General features: G+C 34.4%; 1 protein-coding gene across 1 annotated transcript in view; it reads left to right on the forward strand.

The window, feature by feature from the left end:
• The window catches only part of LOC148947804 (uncharacterized), a 92099-nt gene that overhangs the window by 10750 nt on the left and 54017 nt on the right, over positions 1 to 27332 (forward strand). Inside the window, exons 3-7 of the mRNA XM_089096015.1 lie at positions 2302 to 2534; positions 5221 to 5423; positions 10624 to 10800; positions 16780 to 16982; positions 20428 to 20522. Of these exons, the coding sequence (XP_088952141.1) occupies positions 2302 to 2534; positions 5221 to 5423; positions 10624 to 10800; positions 16780 to 16982; positions 20428 to 20522 (911 nt within the window). The remainder of the gene's footprint in view (positions 1 to 2301; positions 2535 to 5220; positions 5424 to 10623; positions 10801 to 16779; positions 16983 to 20427; positions 20523 to 27332) is intronic.

Consider the following 27332-nt stretch of genomic DNA (forward strand, 5'->3'; position numbering starts at 1 on the left):
AATATAAGCTAAAATAATTTAGCAAAAATTAAATTACAAATATAAGCTAAAATAATTAGAAAATAAAATAATTTAAAATAATAGATGAAAATGATAGTTTAAATAATATTGATAACTTCAAAGAATGTTGATGTTTTACTGATTTAGCATATACCTGAAACTTCTCAACAATAAGGGAATTATCGGGGAAAGTCTTTAAATTGCTTTTTTGCATTTTAATTGTTTCATATTTGGTAAATATGTTCAGGGTTTTCTTTTTAACCCTTTCCTATATCTTGTTATAACTGAAGCAAGAATATATTAGAAAAGAGTAATTTCGGCTTCACATCTGGAAGCCTTTATCAATAGAAAAAGAACTAGCCCCCCAAAAAAACAACAACAATAAACACCATAAAAACATACAAGAAAAGCAAAAGGAAAAAAAAAACAAAATCCAATATGGTAGAGAACCAAAGAACAAAGCACTAAGGTAAAAAAAAAATGTCTGCTATATGTGTAGGCTACCATTATATATCTGAAGTATCTTTGGCATGGAATTTGACATAGCACACTTCGTTTTACCTGTTTTCAATTTATTTTCACTTCAATTACAAATGTAAAGGCAGTATGATCCAAGAAAATATTTAAATTTATTATATTTTTTTAGATAAGATTTTATTTCAAAAATGTATTATCACAAGTCCAGATGGGCTGAATTCAAATTTCCAGGTAAAAAAGAGGACACACAAAAAAGTCTAGTAAGTTGAAAAATAGGAAAAAAAGAACTCAATGTAAATTTGACATCTTTTGTGAAACTTATTATTTGATCCCTGAAATGTAATTGTATTGTGAAATAAAATTTTCGTGAAATAAAACTGAAATTCAATTCAATTTATTTATAACCGGTCAAAACAAAAAAGGGTGTAGATCCTTTAGAGAAAAATAGAGGGAGAAGAAAATTTATGCACGAAACAAAAATAAGTAGTTTTTAGAATCATAATAACATAATCATAAGATCCATAATCTAACACAATCATAATAGAAAACACATAAGATGAAAATCATAAGACATAAAAATCATAACCTAATCATAAAGATAAAGAAGACCAATCATGATTAAGTTTACAGGCGGAAGATTTAAAATCTTTCACTCTTTTATAAATAATTGTAGAAGGAAAGATGAGTTAAAATTTTTGGGACAAAAAAAAGAGTTACTAGTCTAAGGGGGCATTTGTAAAAGGAACTTAGCAAATTTAAAACAAGTCCGGTAAACAAGTTTTTTTTTTGAAGCAGGAAATAGTTGCCAAATAGGAGACAGAGCAAGAAGATGAGGCGCAGTTAGACTGTTGTAAAGTTTAGAAAGATGGAAACGACTAATGTGTGTAACGCTGGAGACAAGTGACGCATAAGCTATCCTTGTCTTTTTTCAAGATTTTGGATAGCAAGCTTAATAGTTTCCTTAATTGAATTTCTAATGGTCATTCTCAGGTAAATAAGGCTTTTGGAAAGGGGTTACAAGTTTTAGTAAGTTGGAGGGATTTATCAGAGTATTGAAATGTGAATTGCAGTGGTATATGTTACCAATAGCATCATAAAGCCAATTTTTTTAGACAGTTCAAAGCAATTCTACTTGTGCTTGGGATGTGATTTTGTCTATAGAGTGACGATTTACTATAGTGGTTTTCTGCTAAATCGAAAAGTTGTTAATCATGATTAATGAAAGTTTCTGAAATAGGTGTAAAACTCAAATTAGGGCCTGAGAAGGTGTTTTTAAACTATCTTCACCCCGTGCCAACTTGTAAGGCTTTAAATATTCTGTGAAGACACATTTATAAGTGTCTAAACTTATGAACCTTTTCCCCCCTAGTTTTGCTTAAGAGTGTACTTTTCTTGGATTATAGGCTTGGCCAAAACAGTTCCTAGGATATGAGCTGGGAGTATTTTTCAAAATTTGTATTGGTTTTTATAGTATTTTTAAACCTTATAAAACGGAAGTAATAGGGCTATGAGAACGAATGCACATCCTTAAGACATTATTTGGCATGTAGATCAGTTCCTGGAACTTTTATTCCTCTAGCACAAATTTTCATATTTTCAGGTTCATGAAAAGTTTGTGCCCTGGACGAGGGAAGGGATAGAAATAAATTCTTTTAGATTCCAATCTAGTCCTCCACTTTTGGAACACTTCTAGAAGTTTCATCCTCCTACCTCAGCAATTTTGCTTGTTGGTAGTTTCAGAAAGCTAACGAAATTCAGAATGCAAGATTACTCCACCAGCTTTTTGAATCTCACTGCGTAATCTTATTACATATTTTTTTTCAGGAGGGGTCCAAATATTCAGATCTTCAGTCAAAGATACTATCAGAAAGCCAACGAATTTCAGAATGGAAGATCAAGAAAGAGTTTGAGCTTAAACAGAAAGACCATGAGCTCTCTGTATCTGAGAGGGAAATTAATCACTTGCAACAAAAGATAAAGGAGTACCAAGAGCACGCTGCCAAGATTCAGAGTGTATTAGCAGAAGAAAGAGAAAACCATGAGGAGCTTGTTGCAAAGTAGGAATTAATGAAATCTATTTCCTATTTTTAACTTTAATAATCTTAATTTTTCAGCAAAAGTTTATTCAATAATTTCTGTTGGTTTTGTGTTTCATTTAATCATGGATGGTAATTTCTTTTCGGGTGAACTATTGAATGACTTTTTTTCAGCTCGTCTTACGTTTTGATATTGTTCCCTACTTTTTTTTTTGAAAAACTTCCTTTTTTAGAAGCTGTTTTTTTTTTAAATTGATATATTAGAGGGTGAAGAAATTCATTATTGACAGTGGGTGGTTGGCAATTTAGAAATATTTAAACATTATAAGCTGGCAAAATTTGGTTTTGGAGGGGAAGTTTATTTTAAATTTAAATTACCGAGCAGAAGTTTTATGTTGATGAATACAACTAAGGGGGAATTGCCTACCAATTCAAAGCGGGCAAATGTTGTTCGATAGAAAGAGTGTGATTTTTTGAAAGGATGTATACTCGTCTTCTTTGTAAGGGGAATGATGAAGATTTAAACCATTTTCCCCGGAAGTGCTCGATACTTTCTGATTTCAAATGAAAATATTTGCATGGGATTGGTTTGCCAGCTGTTTTTTGCCATATTATTTTTTTCAATCGTTTTTTTTTTTTCAAATTAATATAGAGTGGAAGCTGATTCAGATTTATACTAATCTCAAATATGTTGCATTTTTGAAGTCTAGAGTTGCCTATCATAGTTAACATCTAAAGAAAATATGTCGTTTTAGAAAAACTGGGAATTGCTCCGAATAACTGTAACTATCTATTGTGCTCTACAAAACAAGTAGCTAAATATTTCATCTTTCACATTTAAATAGGCTATATTTGGTTGATTAATTGATAACCTTAAATGCTGAAAATAAACAAATTCTATTTTTAACTAGTCTGTCCTGTCAGAACAGTCAGCTTGCAAAAATTACAAGCTAGGGGTCACTGACTTGAGTCTCAGTGGCCATTGTTTGGTTTGGGGCGAGGGTTAGTCGCCTTTAACTGCAAGACATGCCAAAACTCCACTCAACTTCAAACAGGTACCTAGAGGAATCTAGGGGAAACACTGGAAATGTAAAAGGTTTTTGCCAAACCATGTAGCCTATAGCACTGGAGGCAGAGCATCAGGAGATAGGCATCCGAGCTACGTGGACCTCATTGATCTGTATGATATTTTTTTTTTAATCCTAGATTTTACTAACCCCACAGTATTTCATTCATGGTAAACTTGGTAGCACAATTTGCTGTTTGCTTCCTTGATAAGTAGTTGTTCACTAACTAGCCGGAATGTCATGTTGCGTTGGGGCGCATCAAAATTTAATTAAGTGGCATTAATTTAGTATATTAATTATCTTAATTTGGACTTTTGTGCAAACTGTAGTCCATAAGAACTTGTTTGGCAGCGTTGTTGATTGCCACAGGGTAACAGCCAATTTTGAGTGTCATTGTCTTGAGGCCCACGGACATAACAACAAAATAAGCGCAATAAATGAAATCCTTGAGAATAAAATCTAGCAGGTCTGATCCTTATTCAGTCGATTGAAGAGAAGTCCCTATCATATTTGAAGAGTTTTCATCCCGCTTATGTCAAGTCTTCTCTTAAATGCCTCAGCTAATAGTGCATTAGCAGTGTTGTCACCTGAACATTTCCAGAGCCATGTTTGAGTTAGCTTTCCAGAGTTGACATCTTGTCGACATTTTGTTCTTTAGTCTTAGATTTGTTCCTTTTTTCCGCTTGGAATAGCAAATCGAACGCATTTCTTGGCATTAATTTCAAATATAATACTAAATATAATATAGAATACTATAATAAATACTATAAAATACAAATATATTACTATAATACTAAATTAACCAACTGTCAGCTTATATTTAGCTAATTAATTGATTCCATTGCTCCTTACCATTCTTAAACACACAAAAAAACAAATGTCATGATTTCCCTATATTTTGAATTTGCCGCCTGAATTTATAATTTCTATGTCGACAAGAAGAATGAAAGACCTTTTTTTTTGCGTTGTCAAAATTCGGAAAAATGTCTACATGATGACAAAATTTTAGAAATCAAACACCTGTTATGTCAGAATCAAATAAAACGGCATAATTCCTTGTCGTGCCGACAGAGATCCTATACCAAACGCGGTTCAGTTATTAAGTACTCGCCCACTGAAGTAATCTTGTCTGACTTTAGTCTTTATTGAGCCATTCTGTTACATTTATTTCTGTTTTGAATAGAAATTTTCCGCTGTTTTTTCTGTAGGCCCTTTCTTCTTCTGAAACAGCAAACCAAAATGCTTTATGCAAAATAAATTTGACTGTTTTTTTTTTGTTTTTTTTTTACTTTAACTAATAGTGGATCTGTTTGGGTTACTAGTAAACAAGGCTGTATCCACGATTTTCGGTAGAGGGGGGGGGGGTACGACAACTAGTTTTCACAAAACGCATCAGAAATTTGTTTACATGCGTTTTGTTACTTTTTTTACGAGTCGGACCAAAATTGAGGGGAAGGGTCAAACTCGACGAGCCCTCCTCCTGGCCACGGCCTTGCTCTTAAAGTATCGCCACTGGTCCCACTGATCTGATGTTTAGGGCTTTCAGACACATCGCAGTGAATTTCCCTTCTGACAAAAAGCAGAGATGCAAGAAATATGTAGAAAGTGAAAATGAAATAATATTACCTATATAATTGTAGGATTTACCATTGTAAGTGTTTATCAACTGTTTTCGAAAACGAGTTGGAAGATGCCAAAGCAGTGAATCGTAGAAGCAGAGAAGAACGGAAATTGTACAAGAAAAGAGTGGATATTATTGAGAAGAAATTGAAGGAGCATGATATAAAGAAAGAGAAGATAATGAAAGATATTGACCGACAAAAAGCCATTCATATAGAAAAAGGTAAGAGTTGTTTAGTTCATTGTTTCTTTTCTACCTAGCAGGGTGCAAATATGGAAGGCATCACTATACTTTGTAATTATTATTAGTATCATTATTACCCTCTCTCCAGTAAATGTAAATGCTCGCTATTAAAGAAATACATCGTATTAACATGAGAATCATAAAATCGAACAGGAATTATGACATCAAAATTTTCAGACAAACCAAATATTGGACTTTTTTTTATTTATTTTATTTATTGTTTATTATTTTATTTTTTATAACATCTTGAGCTGTTGACCTGGTTTTGTCAATTTGTTTATTAATTGATTCCAATGCTCCTTACCATTCTTAAACACACTAAAAAACAAATGTCCCGAATTCCCGAAAGAATTTATTCATAAATTTTAATACTAAATAATTGAGAAAAACTCGAGAAAAGTCTCATCCGACGAGACTTTCCGCTAAAACGGTTTCAAATTACATTGCTTCTACTAAAATTGTACTTTGTTCTTAGTTTTTCAACACCAAATTGAAATTGTTTAGTTGCAGTAGAAGCGAATATCAACTCCTTTGCTAACCTCACATAAAAATTGAGATCAATGATATTAAATACACGCATGGTTTGGACAGGAATATTTTTTTCCTGTCTCATATTATCTTGTACGTTTGCTCCAACATAAATTCTTTCGGGAATTCTTTCCAAAACATCAAAAACATAAATTCTTTCGTCAATTTGTTGACCTGGTTTTAAATATTTTTGGCAGTTACAGTAGATGAAGGTAAACCATGCCTGGGGCTGCTAATTTGCAAAGAAACTATGTTTACCGATTCGTTTAATTACTCAAGGCTCAGCAAATTTGTAATGAGTAGTGTCGCGTTGGTTCATGGGAAGAGAAATTGAAGAATGGGTGGACGTCCATGTTGTTTATTTTGAATACAGTAAGACAGCCACCAGGTGTGGCGCTACCAGGTGTGGAAGGGATTTAAAGTCTTGTATCTGGGGAAGGAGTAACTCTTACTATTAAGATTAACCAAAATAAAAGCTACCATTCCTGAATAAGCTTCAAACCGCGAGTTTTTTTCGCTAGATAGTTTATTTTTTTTTAATGTATTTTTACATTCAATGGTTCTTTGCTAGGTATTCATTAGTAGGGGACGCATTTATTGATAATTTGGTAAATCTACTCTTCTTTGTCTATCATCGCCATTGGAAATTGGAAATAGTGTTAGTAACAAGGTAGTAGTATTTTACTACGGTTGTATTCACACTATATTAATGATATGGTTGATCATTCTAGGGAGGAATGGGCCCCAACGGTTTCACTAGGAAATCTTACTTTATCTCTGTTGCTATTTGCATGATGATGCAGTGCTGGTCGGTAAGTCTCCACATTCTGTTGAATATACTAGAAAGATGTTTAGCTAAAAAGAAACTGATCTTGAATAATAAAAAAACGGAGATAATGCTTTTTAGAGTGACCAATAATCTGAATGGTGAACGAAAAACTACATTTTTCTATAAATGTGAGATTTTGAAAGAAAGTGAAGTATATGGGAGTAATCTAAACAACTAAGGTTGGAAAGAGCCTGTAAAAGAGGTGATTAAGAGAGGGAAGGCAGTTTCATCAACAGTGCTACGCAACTCAACTCTTTCAAGTATAGAAGACTTAAAGATGCATAAATACGTTTTTAATACTAAAGTGCGTTCTGCTTTACATTACGGAGGCGAGCTCTGGGGATATGATCCGGCAGAACAGTTGGAATCAATACAGCTGCAGTACTTTCGATTAAATTTTTTAGTTTAATAACGGGGTATATTCAAGAAAGTAAACAACACCAAAAAACACAAAAAAAAACAATACAACAGAACAATTAACCCTCCTTAAGCTTTTACTTGCTTGGAGTAATGCCTGAAACATAAAAATAAAATTTAGGAAAGAGAAGAAAAGAGAGAAAGAAAAAAAAATCTGCGCTTGCCCTGCTCCTGGTCACAACAACTCATTCCACCTACCAACACACCCGAAAAACCCGTGTCTCTATCAAACAATTTATTTCCTTTAACTTTTTTTTGATGGGAAACTTGAGAGCGAATGAAATTCAATTTTTATTATTCTTCAGAAATCATACAGCCGGAGACAAACTGTTTTAAGATCTCTGCGAAAATCACTCACATTTGCTGACTTTTTCAAAAATTCAGGAAAATTATTCCAACGTTTGGTCCAATATGATATATTGAGAATAAATATCTAGTTCTAACAACTTGAGATGTCCTCACATTATTAGCATTTCGCGTAGAATAATTGTGTATTTAAAAGATTAATTTGTGTCCGCTTAACGTCACATAATCAGACTATAAAATGTGACCTATAATTATTTGCGCTTAGATAAAGTACACTAGAGCAAATGATATACTACTGGGTAAAGATTGTTAGTCTGCCGGATGATAGGTTAGCAAAGGCAGCTCATTTGGAGATCCTACGGTCGAATCGGAAAAGATCATGGCAGTATCAAATAAAAACCGTATTTGATGGAGCTGGACTCTCTTATATTTAGCCAGAGAAGGACAGATCTCTTGTGGCTCCGTTTAGGAGTAGAATGGAAGACCAGGAAATCCAGATTTGGAACCAGGCAGTAAGGAGTTCAGACCCGCTGAAGTTAGGTGCCGAGGTTAAAGAGGTTTTTGGTTTCGAATTTTATGTTAAATTATATTTACCGCCCGAGACATAGGGACAGGGTTTCATATTCGAGCGAATTGTCCATCATTGGACAATAGAAAAAAGTTTTTCACAGAAAAAGGGTGGTCTCATACACGAATTATTCTTGCCCCAGATGCAATACAGGAGTTAAGAATGTGGCACATTCTGGCTGGATGTCTGCAGCTTTCTAATTTAAGAAGTAAATTTTTTAAGGGGGTACTCTTGGTGACTTTAAAAAGGACAATCATCCAGGTTTGTAAATATGCCAATGAAGGGCTAAAGAAAGGAGAGTGACACATTTTTTTTTTTTTTTGGGAGGGGGGAGTGGTAGATGATCATTATCTATGTTATTTTTTGTTATGTGTTATTATAGAATAATGTGTTGTACGGCCTTGCTAGGTTTATAAAGATAAACATTTGTTCTATGCATGATATTAATGTTGAAAGGAAAGGAGGGTAATAAAATCTTGTTTTTATTGTTGTTGTTGTTGCTTTTGCTGGGAGGGGGCTGTTGCTTTGGCCACAATACTATAAAATGTCGAAAGCTCTATCGAATGACATTGCCTGATGTCGTATTTGTTTCCCAGAAGTTTGATCTACTCCTGGTGCTGTCAAGCGTTGCCATTAAAGAGTCAAGCGTTGAACGCTTCCGGCGGAATCCATATTGGTGGTCACCTAAAAGTTCATTTGACTCTAGGCACTGGTAAAGTGAATGATTTGGAACCTTTACGTAAACTTTCCCAATGTAGAAGAGGAGGCTGATAGGCATATATGAGCCCACGCTCAGTGGATCGCCTTCTGGTTTATGTATAGGAATGACAATGGCAGATTTCCATATGCATGGAAAGGCTTCAGATGAAAAACACAGCCGGAAAAGCGATGACAAACGTCAAGCCAATTCAGCACTGCAGGTCTTTAAGACAATTTTCAGGATTCGTCAATATACCTGTTTTATAGTAACGATTCTCGGTTGTAACATTTTATTATGAGACCACGCTCACCTCTTGCTCAAACGGTAAATAGTCATAGCATCACCTCTGAATGTCTCATTTGAATCTGTCTTAACGATAGCCTGGACAGTTGAAATTAAAAAAAAAGCTTTAAAAAAAGTTTAGACTGGGGTCTACATTAGAAAGACGTACGCGTACTTCGAGTTGTTTTTTTTAGGTTGGTGTTAGAGAAACGTTTAAAAATGAGGTTTCATGTACTGTCTAAAGCTTATCCCCTTCCCCTATTGGCATTGAATGAATTTTTAAAAGAAAAATTTAGAAGACTTTCCATTTCAAGAAAAATGGCTCTGTCCTTTATTGCTGAAAAATGAAAAATGGCTCTGTTCTTTATTCCTGAAAAATCTGCTGTGGTCTATACATCTCAACATTAATTCAAAAAGTAACGTTAAATCGTAAGAATGCAAAAACCTAAACTGTAGATTAGGATCATCGCTTCAGATTACTTAAAAAAATAACGTCAGAGAAATAAGGCAAAATGTTATTCCAAAACTGTTCTGTAAGAGAGGCTGCTACTGCCAAGTACCAGAGAAGGGTATTAAGGTAAAGTAATACACTCCAAGGATATTAAGGGTGTTTTAATGCACATATGATTTCATACACCTCTTACTACAGATTATGAGCAGTGTCACGTCTGCCTCGATGGCAGCTTTATGCCTAATCAACACTCCATTTACCCTGGGCATACCGACATTGATTTTCTCTCTCCTTAAATATAAAGTGAATTTGTGTTTTGAGAGGTACTTGAAATAAAATAATTAAATAAGAAATACCTTGTTAAATAGAAATGGAACTAATATTTGAATGACAAGAAACAATATCTATTCTTGACCGTAAGTCCAGTTATCTTGGCCGAGTGCTACAAAAGAGTGTTAATGTACCAAGGACACAACAATAAAAACATTCCTTATTTCTTTGGATCCATCTTAGGTCTATTCATACCTGAAAATCGGGACTTTCTAAGATTTTTATTGCCACTGTTTCAAAATTATGAAGTTTTTAGGGCAATAACGTCAGTGTTGCCACAATTAACCGTGAAAATGAATAAGCCAAAATGATTATCTTACGTTGACAGCGGTTTTGGTCCATAAAGTTGAACATTAACAATATGTTGATTCCCAAAGACAACTAAACCTTCAGAAGGTTACTACTCCTTCTTAAACTGTTTAGTGTCATTTGTTTTTAGCTTATTTTTTTGCGGATTCTTCACCCACGTTTTTTTTAGATTTGGCACCCGCTACGGCCAAGAGCTACATAACTGTATATTGAGGTCTTTTTCATTAAAAATTGAATTCTTTTATCTTTTCTGATCCTTTTTAAGACATATATAATCCTATAAGTTTCCACTTAACACATTCAAACAATCAGATTTCATTTCTACTTGGCACTTTAGGTTTACGTAGTGTACCTCCTGAATATTAAGGGGACTATTCTGCCAGAAATCGTGAATTTTTTCGTCATTTCCTCCTTTTACAACTAAGCATGAAATAAAAGGTTAACGTTTTGTATTTCTAGTGGCAAGTTTGAAGCAATTTTTCGAGAATAGAATTGAAGACGTTAAAAAGGAAGCAAAGATGCACTTGAATAAAGTTCAGAACTCTCATCAAGAACAATTTTCTTCGTTAAAAAAGGATCTAAATGAACTCGCAGAAGCAAAGATGTGTCTTGATGCGGACTTAAGCAATTCCAAAGGTTAGTTCATGGCTAAGAAAAAAGTAACATGAAGTTTAATGAATTGTGCTAACGTGCTAAGCGTAAAATAAGGGTTTCAACCAACGTAGGTCTTTAAATATTTTTCATAGACAATTTGTTATGCCTACTTAAAATCAATCCTATTTTGTTGGTCTCTTGATGCTAGCTTAGAAAAAAAAAACGATTAGGTCAGAGGATGTAAAAGTAAGAAAAGAGACCGAGAAAAAGAAAAAATGTGTAAGCGTATTTAGGTTTCTCTGTGCTCCCCCTCCCCTAAATTTCAAATTTCTTATAATTTCTTACTGCAGAAATCCCCATTTCTACGTTTTTTGGTCTTTTGCCACACACTCGCTCTCCTCTCTGAATTCCAGATGGGGGTTTTATGTATTTTTGTTGAGTTCAGAAAAGTTAATATCATATATGGAGCCGCATCTGTGGAACATTGATAGAAGAAGGGGGAGAGTTCGAAGATTCTGACATTATTAGGTATGCCACTGCCCACTATCTTTAACTAGATTTATTGCTGAAAATAACAATTTTTAAGGTTGACTAAGCTTGAAAAATAGTGTCTCAAGAGGCCTGAGCTTTGTTAGGAATAACTTTAGGAAATCAATTAGTACTTGTTTTGCCTACTTAGGATGAATTAAAGATTTTTTTGTAATTTTGGATCGTTTTGAGTCATATTTGGGTTTATTGTTGAAGAATAAGGTTAGTTCTTTCTGCCTCTGCGGTCTATAGTCCGAAACGCATTTAAAGAATCTGCAGCTTTTTGCGAATAAATATTTGCATGTTAAAGAGCAAGGTCGAATTGCCATTCACTGTCCATTATGGCTTCGAAAATGTATTTCAAGAATCTCTATCTTCAGTGAAAAAAATTTTAACGAAGTCATCATTGTAAGCCCTTTGAAGCCATTATAATCATAGATGTCTTTGGGTTTTTTTTTTCAGTCCTTCAGTAACCTGATCCAGCGATCGTAAAATATCCGAAGAGGGCTCATTCCAGTACAGATTCAAAACTTTAACACCCTCTTTCAATAAAAGAAGAGACGTCCAAACAGTTCAATAATGTGAAAAATTCAAGGAACAAGCCATATCCGAAGAACCCTTTTAAACTCGAATAGCCTAATAATAACTTCTTTTTTTTAATTTTCTTAAAAACATCTTTTATAACAACCTAAAATGTCATAGTGACATTTTGTGTTTATTCTATGTTATTATGATTGGTTAAGTTACATTAAACAGAAGTTTGGTATAGTAAATCTGTTGGTGGGGGTTTGAGCTAGGCTACGGTGAGATGCTTGAAAAGATATGGCATCATAGGTTACCGACTGAGATAGTCTGCAGGGGGTCATTGTGCTCACCTCATCTCGCCATAACTTCGTAGTAAATTTCTGTTTTTGTGTTTTATGCGGTACGTTTTTATTTGAAGTATGATCACATAATCTAAATCACTTCTGTAAAGAGAATTATACTCCGGCAATATTTTCTTGGTTAAAAGCATATATGCATGGTGACTATAATCTATGATAGTTATATATTACTACTACTTCTAGTAACAACACACTGCAGAACCAAACCGCCTGAAGCCAACCCAGCTACGCACGCTCCTTTTCTACCCCAATCTATTCATAGCCTCCCTCTTTACACCCTCTCAAGAAGTTCTCATTTCTCTTGAATCTTTCCTCACGACAACCTCCCATTTCATTCGGGGGCGACCTGCTTTTCGTTTGTCCTTAGAGTGTTGCCGACAAGGAGGATCTTGGGCAATCTTTCATCCTTCATCCGCAGAACTTGTCCTTGCCATCTCAATCTTTCTCTCATTATAGTCCTAGAAAGAGGAATAGGGCTATTTTTAAGATAAAAAAAGGATAATGATCTCGAAAACCATTGCTGGCGCACAGGGCATCGACTCGGCGTTTCAGTAGCTAGATTTTTTTTTAGAGGGACAAATAGCTCGCCTGTCGTCTAGCCTTACCGCAGCAAGGGTTGATCCCTGATCCCCATGTTTCCAAGCAGAGCATTAATCCACTGTGCTACCATTGATCATGGCTATTATTATATTTAATATATAGATAGATATAGATATATTTCTCACAAAAGCCCCATGGGCCATGGATAATACAAATACAGCGAAGCGCATAAAACATAATAATAAGTTCAAACACTTTTGAAAATAACACTACGATAGAAAACCCTCCCTATGTCTCATCCCCACACTCACAAAATTTCCCAAATTTATAATATCCACTTTGCAACTACTTTCCATTTTATTTTCTAAACACCTTCTATCCATGACATCCCTCCCAGAAATTTCCCTTCTAAGTACCTTCAGTTCTTCACAACAACACATAAAATGTTCTAAATCTTCAGACTCCCCGCACATCAGACAAGAGAAGGGACCACTCCGCACCTTAACCTCCCTAAATACTTTCTTCTCCCCCCCCAAGCGGCTTAAAATTCGCCCTTACTGATAAGACCCATTTTAAAGTATCATTTTGGAGCCCAAATTTTAGATATATTTCTTCTCCCCAGGCTTTTGTAATGTTTCTATATATTCCAAGGGATTGTGACTTAACATTGCCTTCTTGTCAAACCTGGATCTCTTGATCTTGTAGCACTTTTTCTACAGCAATGTAATAATATCGCATAAGATAATAACAATGTAATCATATCGCATAAGAATAATGTGTCACATTATTAGGCTGTTAATATTTAATATATCGTTGTAAGAATTATAATATGGTATTATATATTATTGCGACCTGCTGGTTCCGCTTGTGATAGTGCAGTGGATGGAGCCGCGCATGAAATTTCTGGGAAATACGGTTGTAACTTGCCTGTTGCCAGGCATTCAAAGAGTTGCCACCTTAAGGTCAATGTAGTCAAGAAGCTAACACGGCTTTGTGCTCCTGTGTTGGTCTCAGTGCTCTGCTCAGTTGGTCTATTTCCAATGTTTAATTGGATATTATTATATGACTTTTATTATCATAGGCAGCGGATATTGCGCCGCCTAAGTAAAGAACGATGTTGGCACAATATTTATTTATTTATTTTTCTTGGTCTTAAACCAGGGCACTTCGTATCGAAGGAGTTGTCGTAGAAACTTCGAAAAGGGCTCATTCGATTGGAAATTGTAGTGGCTAGTGCCCTTTCAATAGCCGAAAGTGATGGGAGGGCAACTGGCCCCCTCACGCCCATTATTCCCCCAAACACATCCAATCAAAATTGTCGAGATAGCCATTTTGTTCAGCGTAATTGATTTCCAGATAGAAAGTATGTTTTTGAGGAGGTCACTCCCCCACAACCCTCAGGGCAAGGGTTTTAAGTTATGCCCTGGGGGCATATAAGAACGATGTTGGCACAATGTATTATTTACTATTTTTTTCCTTTAGACCAGAGTGCTTGGTATCGAAGAAGTTGTTGTAGAAACTTTGAAAAGGGCTCATTCAATTTGAAATCGGAGTTGCTTGTGCCCTTTTTAATAGTCGAAAGTGAATGGAAGGCAACTAACACCCCTTCCACGGCTAACATTTCCCGAAACAAATACAATCAACATTCTGTGATAGCCAGTTTGTTCAGCGTAGTTAATTTCCAGATAGAAATTATGTTTTTGAGGAGGACACTCCCCACAGCCCTCAGGGCAAGGGTTGTAAGTTGTGCCCTGGGGTTATACAAGGTTTTTATAGAAGGCGTTGTCGTAGAAACTTCTAAAAAGGCTTATTCGATTGGAAATTCAAAGGGCTAGTGTCCTTCTTAATATTCGAAAGTGACTGGAGGGCAACTAACCCCCCTCTCACGCCCACGTTTTCCCCAAACATATCCAATCAAAATTTTCAGATAACTTTTTTTTAACGTAGCTGAATTTCTGTGAATTAGGCATTTGAGGAGTACAAACCCGCCCCCCCCCCACAGACCTCAGGGCAGGGGTTGTAAGTTATGCCCTGGGGGTATATAAGGTTTTTATAGAACGCATTGTCGTAGAAACTTCAAAAAGGGTTCATACGATTGGAAATTGAAATGACTAGTGCTCTTTTTGATAGTCGAAAGTGATTGGAAGGCAACTAACACCCCTTCCACGCTCCACCATTTCCCCAAACTCATCCAATCAAAATTTTGAGATAGGATTTCTGTTCTGTGCAATTTAAAGTTCAGGAAATTATACCTTTGAGCAGGGCACTCCCCCCACAGTCTTCAGGGCAAGGGCTATAAGTTATGCCCTGGGAGCATATAAGTATTTTATTGAAATAGTTGTCTTAGAAACTTGAAAAAGGGCTTATTCGATTGGAAATTCAAAGGGCTAGTGCCCCTTTTAATAGTCGAAAGTGATTTGAGGGCAACTAACCCCCCTCTCACGCCCACCTTTTCCTCAAACACATCCAATCTAAATTTTTAGATAGCAATTTTGTTCAGCGTAGTTGATTTCCAGATAAAAATTATGTTTTTGAGGACACTCTCCCACAGCCCTCAGGGCAAGAGTTGTAAATTATGCCCTGGGGGCATATAAGATTTTTATAGAAAGTGTTGTCGTAGAAACTTCAAAAAATGCTCATTCGATTGGCATACCTTTGAGCAGGGACTTACAGTTCAAGGGCTAGTGCCCTTTTAATAGTCGAAAGTAATTGGAGGGCAACTAACCCCTCCTATCACGCCCACCTATTTTCCAAACACATCCAATAAAAATTTTAAAATAACCATTTTGTTCAATGTAGTTGAAAGTTCTGGAAATTAGATCTTTGAGGATGACAGCCCCCCCCCCTTCACAGCCCCCATGGCAAGGGTTGTAAGTTATGCCATTGGGGCATATAAGGTTTTTATAGAATGTATTGTCGTAGAAACTTCAAAAATGGCTCATTTGATTGGAAATTGTAATACCTAGTGCCCTTTTCAATAGTCGAAAGTTACCCGAAGGCAACTCACAACCCTTCCACGGACACCATTTCCCCAAACACATCCAATCAGAATTTTTAGATAGGCATTTTTTCCACGCAGTTTAAAGTTCAGGAAATTATACCTTTGATTTGAACGCTCCCCCCACAGTCTGCAGGGCAAGGGTTATAAGTTATTCCCTGGGGGCATATAAGTTTTTATTGAAATCTTTGTCGTAGAAACTTGAAAAAAGGCTCGAAAATAACTTACTTAGGCTTATGAGGATGGTTTGAATCACCTTCGTCTGACTTCAGATATGTCCCATCATAAGGGACTGACAGCCTAACTTTCATCGTCAATGCCCCCTCCCCCTCCCTACCAAGACAACTTGCATACTAAATATTTCATTAGAACAACTAAAAAACATGCCAGGAGACTTTTAATTTAAGAAAGTTTCGCAAAATACCCAGAAAGATACCAAAATTTGTATCTGAAGCATTTGATTTGTCGCTTTAACATGTCATTTGTTGACCTTTAGGCAGCCCTTGCTACTTTAGGTTTTTATTTTTTATTATGTGCTGCCTTTCTTAATATATTGACAAGGTACGTATCCAGGATTTTTTTTCGGGGGGGGGGTGTTTTACAATTTTTTTTGTTTTCCTGAGTGTGTGTGTGTGTGGGGGGGGGGGTGCAAAAAAAGGCATCAAAATTTGTTTATATTAGTTCTTGTTACTAGTCGGACAAGCATTTCAGGGAGAGGGGGTTCAAACTCCCCCCCTCTTGATACGGCCTTGATATTGACATGATTGCGTCAGCTAAAAAGTGTCGAAGCGAATATACATATTCTACTCTGTAAGGATAATTGTAGCTATAGATTTTGGTGATGGGGTGTTAGACCTCTAATGTTCAATGTGGTTGGAGTCCAGTCAGTAGATATGTCATTATACTGCGCATGGAGGGTAGAGGGATTTCAGCTTAAGACAGAGCAGAAAAGTTACCTGTTAGAGGAGTCAAAAGGGAATGAAGAAGAGGTTTTGTCTTTATGTTTGTGATGTTTTTTTTTGATAAATTAGTAGAAACCTCCTTTTTTGCAACTTTGTTCTTTTTTTATAGAGACGATCAAAATTTTGACCGAAGAAATCAGTGAACTGAAACGAAGTAATAATAATCTTCAGAGCCTTTTAATTTCTGCAAATGAAACAGAAAGTTTGCTTAAACTCAACCTAGGAGAAAAGACAAAAGCCCTAGAAGAGAAGGAAAGAGAGGTGACCACTTTCAAGGAAGAAATAGAAGCAACGAAACAAGAGTTAGATAAGGTATTTATTTAATTATATTCTTATGTTTAAAGGTGAAAACATTTACTCAAAAGAAGTTCTGTGGTGCGGGTTTTCACAGCCACTCGCTGAGTACGTTCCAACATCATAATAATTATTTGCCGTAAAGATTTTATCATAAAATATTTTAATAATTTTTCACTATAATTATTTTACCCTATTCTTTTATGGTATTTATTTATTTTATTTATTTTTTGATTTAGCTTATTTTATTTACCATTATTTTTTATTACTATATTATTTTTTATATATGCTATTTTTTATCATTAATTATTTTATCATAAATTATTTTACTAATTTTTTACTATGGTTTTATTTTACCATATTATCTTTAGAAATTTTATTTATTTTATTAACTGTTATTTTTTTATTACCATAGTATTTTACCATAATTATTTTGTAACAAATTGTTTATTAATTTTTTACTATAATTACTATACTATATTATTTTTTTAGTATTTTTTTTTTTTGGTTTTCCGTAAATTCACCAAAAATACTCAGTTACATTTTAGTTGAGGCGATTTGGATAACGAGAAATAACAAATTTTAGGCCAAGAAGCAAACAAGCAAAAGCTAAAACAAGCCATCTTAAGACATAGGAAATGAAAATAGTGTTGCATGGATACTCCCTCCCCCTCCTTATAGATTAGTGCAATATTTTTTCAGGCTTAAGGATTTTCCTACATTTTTGAGCTCCTTTCTTTTGCAAATGCCAACGTGATTGGAACAGTAGATAAGGACTGCATCGTAATTGTTTCTTTCAGATTATTAGATTTTTTGAGGCACCAGAACAGGTAGTTATTTTACACGAATATTAATTTTATGGTTGGTTATTTTATGTTAAATAGTAAAATTTTTGAAAAATAGTCATTGATGTACACAATGTTTAAGTGTTTAAAATAACTAACAAAACGTTATTTTATGGGATAATCTTGATTTAAAAGTTTAAAGGTTAGCTCTGTAATGTAATTAGAGTATAGCCTATACTCTATAATAGCCTATTCATTGTTTTCAGTTTATTCTGATTTTATAGATGGCCCTAGATACAAAACACATGGTATTCAGTATTAAAGTGATCGAAGCCCATTTTTTGGCTTTTTTTTTGTTTTTACTTTTTTGACCAGTGTCAGGCTTTGCCTGAGTCTTGACAATCTTCAGTCAACCTAACTCGATAAATCTCTGCTCTGTACAGCGGGATTGAATTGCAAAATAGAGCTGCTATCAACAGACCATTTTGCCAAGTTGACCCCTTTCATTTATCCGTCTTTGCTTTCTCAGTCCTGATTACTTGGCTCTTTAACACAATAAGCTTCTTACGACCAACATTTCTCTCCTACCTGCAAAAGGCTGAACAGAAACAGTTCAGCTTTTTCTACGGGTATTGGATGGTATTGGTGGCTACTGTTCAAAGGTATTGGAAGGGTATATACACGGTATTAGTAGGGTATATACAAGGGTATTGGTAGGATCTGCTCAAGGGTATTCAAGGGTATATACGGGTATTGGTAATTATGATGCTCTTCCAGTCCTTTTGTGGTGGTAACTGTTCAAGGGATATTAGGCTGATATTTTATCAATATTGAGGTGCTGAAATTTTCACCTTGCCCTTATCTTGGACAATTTTCTGATCTTGATTGGAAATTTCTCATAGTGTTTTTATTTCAATTAATTAAAAAAACTTTTTCAACAAAATAGGTTTTTAAAGAAAAGTAAAGAGCTACATTTAACCAAAAATGAGCCCATTTTAAAAAAAATGGGCTGGACTGATCGCCAGAGGAAAGTTTCTGAAAAATATTCCAAGATACGTGTCTCAAAGTGATTGTTGCGAGTCAGGATATAGTGCACTACTATCTAGATAATTGTCGATTATTAATGATTATAAAACTGTATGGTAAGCTCTCTGTCAAGGCAGTACAGCCGTAATGAGACTCCATTGTAATCGGAAATAGAGTTGAAACCGCTGCGGTAGCAATGTGATAATATTTCGGTGTTGCTGTGCTGTATGACCCCATACTTTGGATCATCTTCAAACTATAAGTTTTTTTTTGCTTTTCTTCTCCTCTTTTTGAGGGTAGCAATGCTATTTATTTTTTTGTTTGCTGAAAATATGTTTTTTCTTTCCATACTGGTCTCTTAGGTTGATTTGTTGTGTTGATCTTTTGTTGATTTGTTTTTGGAAAAAAACTGTAACAGTAAACAAAAATTTTTGTTATTTTTTAGGTTTTTTTAAGTTTATTTTGTAAATTAAAAAAATTTGCATTAATTTTGTTTTGTTTTCTAATCGAGGTTAAAAATAAGGCTGCAAAGCTAAGACCGAACATTTAGTGCTACAAACCTGGCTGAATAGGGACTAAAAATAAAAATAATATGTAATACGCCCAATTTTGTAAGATTGGAATAAATAATCTAACAAGAATTCGGATTATAAAAAAACGAAATGATAATCCAAATAAATTTAACAATATGAAAACAAACTGAACAACTAACCGAAAATTTCGTTCATATTTCTAAAATTGTTAGCAGTAAATTATAATCTTTGTCTCTGTGAATAAATGAAGTTTATTTATCTAATTGGTTATTTTATTTGTATTGCGTAAATTGTTTTTTAAGTTTTATTGTTATTATTATTATTTTGTAATGAACAAAAATTAGAGCTGAAAGTTTGACACATAGACATGATGCTCTAAGCTAGTCTGACCAGGACACTGTAGATAAATTTAGACAGTACAATAATTCCCTGTCTCAACCTTTAGACAAAGCCGGACCGAGTTGCAAGTGCTCTGGAGAACATTTGAACAAGTATAAACATCAGCGACATTAGATTTTTTTTCACGGGTGGACATGTCAGATTTCTCTTGAACGTGAAACTTGGCTTTACCTTTGTAACACTAACTTTTAAAGAGTATAATTTTGAATTAATTTATTCAATACATACATAAAAATCGGTAATTAGTAGTGTAATGTTTTTATTAGATGTTTTTAGAAATTACAAACAGTCTGCGAGTTGGTTTCTAAGGCATTTTGAGAAAATTTCTACCAAAATATGTGTTCCAGGGTTATATACACTGGACCGCTGATTGTAAATTAAATGAGAGGAGCTGCTTGTACGCGCCGAGAATGGGGTAGCCAAAAATTATTGAGTTTGATTATACTGTCTAAATTTATGTACTAAAGCAATTTTTGCGAATTTGGAATAAATGATTTTAAAGATAACAATAAAAAAATCTGAATCATTTAAAATTATTTAAACAAAATATAATTTGAATATAAAACATTAGCTAACTAAATCTTTATGATTTTCGTAAGATTTCGTCAGCTTAAATACAACTTTCGTCTGCATGTAGAATAATAGATATTTTGTTGTTTAATTTATCGTAATTCAAGGTTTGTTTAACTTTTACTATTATTATTAACTTTTTGAATAAAGGTGAAAAACGAAGCTGAAAATTTGACGAAATTGCTTGATGCTCTAAATTTGGATAATGAGGAACTACAAAGGAAACGTGAAATGGACCAAAATTTGTAAGTAATATTTCAACCTCTCAACTATCGCGGTGTATATATTTTGGTGTGTAGAATCTGAATCTACATTTCCAAATGCAATAAATTACAAAGTTTTATGTAGTTTAGATTTTAGTTGTTGGTTCAAGGCTGATGGGTGCAGACTGAACAACTACCATTTTCGAAACCTTTAGATTTGTAAACATCATCTGTGCTCTATCAGCCTAATTTTAACTAAAGGCATGCGTCTATAACCTCTAGCATAATATATTAGGTCTTGCAATCCCTATTCACTCGTTTGAAAATCAATTTCGTTGGAAAACTAATTTCATATATTTTTATTGTCACTGTATATTGCTCTTCATAAATTGAAAGCGCGTATATTATATTTCTATAGTTTTTCTTGTAATTAAAAATGTGGTTTTTTATGGTGGATACTTGAATAGTTCTCTGTTTAGGATCATAAAAAAAAATATGGAAAATGTATGTATGTAACTGAATAGTTGCAATGTAACTGAGCAGTGAAAAAAAATGTAACTGAATTTTTTATATTTTTATTTTTGGTGAATCTGGGGTAAAGTTATGCGAAGACACATGCAATTAAAACTGCAATAACAGTTTTCATTTTATTTGTATTAAGTAAAATATTATTTGGTGGTACTTCAGCTAAAGGCATAATATTTTTTTCTTTAATTATTTATCGTATTTATTTATTTATCTTTAATTAGTCTTCCTTAACTCCCATCCAGTAAATAGGCTTCGGCAATTCCAAACAGTAAGTAAAGATGCACTAACGGAATCCTTCAGTTTTTATGTCATTTTTATAGAAATACCAGATATATCCTTTCGTTTTGGAGTTGGCGCTATTTAGGTTTTGTTAATTCCACTTCATCTTTTTTAAGTCGAAATATTCTGCAAACTTACTTTTCGAAAGGCTTTTGACCTGGCAACTGTGGGTATTGGAAGAATTGTAATTGTAATTTTGAATTCAGAATGACGATTTATGTCAAGAAAGCTGTAAAAGTTCAAAATTTCTTAATTTTGAACTCAACTCATATTGTGAATTTCCGCAGAAGCAGGGTATATTGTGCTGCTCCAGCATAAAGAGCACAAGCTGAGGCAAGAGAATAAGATAACACGCTCAATTTGGTTCTGATGTAAGAGATACACAATAGTAAACTAGTGCTATTTTCTAGAAGGTTTTTGGAACGGATAATACGTAACATCCTGTTTTTGAGAAGAGGGCATTTCCCTTTACTGAAGCAATCAGACCAAGCGAGTTCTGAGGATATATGCAACTATGAAAGCCTTATAGGTAAAAAAAAATAGCTAGGGTTAGTCCATTTTTAACATTATCAAGATTTCTCAAAATTTTGCAAAAAAATAAGGTTAGATTGAATGAAAAAATGTACGTGGTGGAAACTAAAAAAGAACAAAAAAGTCTTTAATCGCTGTTATTCTAAATAAATTAAAATAATTATTGTTCATTTTAATATCGAACCTTCTGAAATTTAGGGAGTCCCAGAATTATCTGTGGAGCCTAGATTTTGCTGGATTATGGAAATGTCCTGGAATTTGTGAAAATCTACTAAGGTGTGGGGATTTTCCAGTCCACAATAAAGCCAAGTTTTTTCAAAATCTTGTTGGAATCCGTGTTGCAGAATATAGATGCTATTTGTTGAAAATTTTGTTGCTTTCGGGTTTGGAAGTCTTGACAGTGGAGCCTCAAGAGGATGATGGCAGCTAGACTGACAAGTCACCTCCTGAACTAGATATATGCCCACCGAAACATAATCTTTTATATCCTTTAAGTTATTTTGTACTGATTTTTTAGTTTGGTGTGTCCCAAAACCAAGTTTTTATTGAATAGTTACTTACAACATCACTCTCATTTTTGGTGTTAGATGTACTGTGATTATCTAATAGTATAAATAATATCTGGTATAAAAATGGTTGACTCTCTATCTCTCTCAAAAACGGAATCTTAAGATCAGCTTGACAGTTTTAATTGGATATCTTCACGTCTCGAAAACAGCAGAACAAAGCGAAAATAAAAACCCTGAAATAAAACAACACTACATTACACAATACTATTCATTTTCCTATCATTATTTTATTATCACAATTATTTAACGTTTAATTATATTTCTTAATGGCGTGCTAAAATTATACCTTAATTTCCAGTATATTTTCTTACGGGCGTTCTAATATTATTTCAAAGTTTTTAACATACTAATTTAATAAATCTTTATTCAGTAAAAATAACTTCTTATCCAAAATCTCTGCTAAACAATATACAAAATTTTCATACCTGTTCATTCATAAATATCCACATAAAATAATCACAAGCTGCTTTGAAATACTAAAACGAACTGAGCCTTTTCAATGGCAAATACTAAATGGCAAAAATTCGACACTGAATGTACTGCATGAAGTGGTTTAAAAACTCGACGCTTAAGAAAGCAATGGGATATTGCGGAATGATCAGACAAATAAATGTTAAAATTGGCACATTTATATCAATATCTATGATGCTGTTTGAGAAAACTGTAACTAAAAAAAGACAAGAATCTGGCTTCCTTTAAGTCCCTATCATGGCTGGTAGCCACTTCATTTTATAGAGTGAGTTGTGTTATGGAGTGTTTTAGTTGTTTGAGTTGTTTGGTTGTTTAGACGCTTTGACACATGCGCCCAATAAACGAGTTCCTAGAAGTTGTTTTTTAAGGAATTTGTTTTAGTGACAATGATTGTTTTAGTTATCTGACAATAGTTGTTTTAGAACTAATTCTAAAACGACGAACCAGCAGAAAACCTAAGCAAAAAATGTATTATTTTACCAACCATTAAATTATGTCAGTTAGACAATTTCCGGATTTCTGATTTAGCGTTATAGGTCAAAAAGCTGTATCTCCATAACAATAATTAGTGTCTTTTGTCTAACAACTTATGAGAGGTTTAGAATCAGAACCTGGAACCTCGATTGAAATGGCATAAAAAATTTGTGTATACTTAAAACCAGCATCGACGCTTGCTGGACAACAGGTATGAGGAACAACAAAACTCTAGCGTGTACTGTTTTGTGAGGCCTGAAATTTTAAATTCTTTCCTAAAATTTAATTTGAAGGGACTTAATGCCCCATCACTCCCAACAGATAAACTGTTCCTGCAACTTCGAACTCACCCTTCCCCCAGCGTGAGGCCAAACAGGATAGACTTGCCAAGACTATAACTTCGGAAATATTGCTTTACAAACAAAAAAGACTCCCCTTCAGTGGAGTTTCTCATCCGTCTACAAAATAGCCTACTTTCTATTGTTTTTAAGTTACCCAATGCCCCCCCCCCCCAAGAAAAAACTGTCCCTGTAAGTTTGAACTGGATTGCCCCTCCCTCCAAGCTTGAGACAAAACAGGGTAGACTTGCCAAACCTATAACTTTGGAAATGTTACTTTACAGAGAGAAAAGACTCCCCTCCTCTTCAATCAAGTATTTTCGATCGAGGTTTTTATAACTGTCTCGAAAAATTTGTTTAAAATTAATCTCAAACCAAATATATTTCTGTCAACCTTTTCTGAAATGAATCTCGTGCTGTTTGTCTTTAGACTAGATTTAATCGACTTGACAGTACAAAGCAATCACTTTTGTTTCTTAATTAAATAGAAAAAACAAGTTTTTTTAATTGAAAGTAAGGAGCGACATTAAAACTTAAAACGAACAGAAATCATTCCGTATTTGAGAGGGGCTGTCCCCTCCTCAACGTCTCACTCTTTGCGCTAAAGTTTGAATCTGTCTCACAACTTTATTCTTTAAAACAGTAAAACACTTTAGCGTAAAGAGCGAGGCCTTGAGAAGGGGACAGCCCCTTTCAAATACGGAATAATTTCTGTTCGTTTTAATATCGCTCCTTACTTTCAGCTAAAGAAAACTTGTTTTTTTATTTAATTTCTGAATGTTTTTGAATTAATGCAGGTTTTGATTCTGGCTCACCGTACATGAACAATTAAAACGAAATTTGCATATTAATTTTACTTTTTTTGGTTAAATGGCTCTCTCGAAAGTTGTTTAATTTTATTTACGAACGTATTTATTAGTAATAAATGTATGTAACTTACGTAACGAACTTCTACATTCGTATGTCTCTATTACGCAGATAAGGGGGTTCGCCCCCCCCCAGTCAGCACCTCGCTCTTTGCGTTAAAATCCGAATTCTGTTCGAATTATTTAAGAATGGCCCCTTAATCAAAAAGGCCGTTAATTAGAATAAATAGCTCTTATGAAATGACTAAAACAAATTTAGCCTAAAGACCGAGGTATTGACTATGGGGCGAAACCAATCATATACGTAATGTTTTCTGTTCGTTTTAAGTTTTGATGTTGCTCCTTACTTTCAGTTGAAAAACTTGTTTTTATTCGTTTAATTTCTGATCGTTTTTTTTAAATAATGCTGGGAAATTTGGTACCCTCTTCATAGCAATGTCCGTTCCCCCGTGGAAAGATCCTCCCACAACCCCCGACCCCCCCCCCCATTACCAGAAAAAATCCCCCCTGAGAACGTCTATATACTTCCCAATAACCAATACCATGTGTAAGCATTGGGCAAAGTTCATAATTTGCAGCACTTCCCCCGGGGACTTTGGGGGATTAAATCATCCTCAAAGACATAGTTACTATATTTCGACCATGCTGAACAAAATGGCTATCTCAAAATTTTAATCGGATGACTTTGGGAAAAAATGAGCGTGGGAGGGGGCCTAATTACCCTCCATTTTTTTGTCACTTAAAAACGGCACTAGGACTTTTAATTTCCGTTCAAATGAGCCTCCTGCGATATTCTAGAGCCACTGGGTCGATGCGATCACCCCTGGGGAAAAGAAACAAAAAAAAATAAACACGCATCCGTGATTCCACATTTTTGCAGATAGGAGCTTGAAACCTCTTTATAACTTTTCTCTGATACGCTGAATCTGATGGTGTGATTTTCATTCATGTTCTATGACTTTTAGTTGGTGTTTCCCCATTTTTTCGAAAATAAGGCAAATTTTCTCAGGCGCGGTACTTTTAATGGGTAGGTATTTGGTGAATATTTGAAATCAGTATAAAAATCTGATTCTTTTGATGTATCTATTGGTATCAAAATTCCGTTTTTTTAGAGTCTCAGTAACTATTGAGCCGGGTCGCTCCTTTCTTACAGTTCGTTACCACGAACTGTTTGATGTTCCCATGTAACATTACGATCAGCCACTATTAAATATCGAAGAAAGAAAGCTAGGTAATTTACAGATTTCAGGTACCGGATTCGAATCGTGTTTTAAGCGGGTTTGACGAAAATTTGAGTTTTCATCCGTCTACACACGTAAAATAGCCTACTTCAGTTTTTTTCCACAAATGCAACTTTTAACCAAAAAGGAATATATTCTCTATGTTTTTCTTCTTACCGAAGGAAAACAACTCCTAACGTAGACTTGTAAGCTGGGATCCGGAGATTAGGAGTCTAATGCTCCAATATATGAGCTAACCCCGCTTGTTGTGTGGCTTTACGACCTTAATCTTAATATGTGCAAATCAAAGTGTATCCCTTAAACGGTCGTTTCCGAAATTACCGACATTACCAATTATATTGATAGATGGGAAAGAATGGTATTGCTGTTAGTATACCATTATATACCATGGTATACCATCGGTATACCATGGTATTGGTATACATTGGTATACCATGGTATAGCTGTCTATGTCAGAATATCAAGCCTTCAAGGTTTATGTTCCCTGCTCCATTTTCGGTGTGCTATTTTTCTGCTCTCATACGATTTTAAAATATCAATTAAAGGCAAAGTTTTTAGTATCACTCCATAGCTGAGATTCAGTTCTATCCATCTACTGAATTAAATTTGTGAAATTTCGTTTACAAGGTTTTTTAGATTAAAAATACGTTCAAAATTGGTTATGGAAATCTTTGAAAAAAGAACATTTTTTCAGCAATTTTAGAACATTCTCTAAGAAAACGTCTAAGCAGTATAATAATTGTGGCTCGTACTTGAGATTGGTGGATCCAGTGATATAAGTGTCTCGTCTTTTTGGTGCAAGTTACAGCTGCTGGCACAAAGTTGCTTGTTTCAGAACAGCTTGTATCTTAAAATTAATGGATGGTGACTAAACTCCAGAGGCGGTTTTAGTGAGGGGCCAGAAGGGGCACTTGCCCCGGCACAAAATTTCAGATATATAATGTAATGGCTTAAATTATTTTTTAATTTCTGGAATTTTGTTATAATTAAAATAAAATATTTTAAGCAATTAAAATAAAATTGCTTATACTTACTGCAGTTCGCAGTAAGTATAAGCAAATTGAATCTAAATTTCTTCATCACCATTCCTTGAAAATAAAAGTAAGTAGACTGAATTAAATTAATTTTAGTCAGGTTTAAATAAATGGAAAGTTTTGTTAATAAAGGAAAATTTTGTTAATGAATGAAAATTTGTTGAAATTGGGCCTGGAAATTTTTGGGAGACAAGGGGGTACAAATCAAGATTTTGCCTCGGGCACAAGATTGGCTAGAACCGCTACTGCTAAACTCACGGAAGCGATGTTTTTTTTGGCACATCACTCTAAATATGAAAAATAAAGGCTGCAAGTTTTGATTCTGATCAACTGATATCTTTGCGATGCACCTTTATTCGACAGAGTCATTGGTAGCTATTTGACAATGTTCATAGGCGTATATTACCTCAATAGGATCTTCTTAAGAATAAATTGATTTTACTCTGGTGTTTTCCCTCTGTTCAAAGACTCTCTTTAAGTTTTATAAGGGTGGATCTAACCTTGACAGCCTTCTATGTGCG

Source organism: Artemia sp. Qi Xiang Cuo, chromosome 10, assembly GCF_049724085.1.
Source record: "Artemia sp. Qi Xiang Cuo chromosome 10, ASM4972408v1, whole genome shotgun sequence".
Taxonomy (NCBI): Eukaryota; Metazoa; Arthropoda; class Branchiopoda; order Anostraca; family Artemiidae; genus Artemia; species Artemia sp. Qi Xiang Cuo.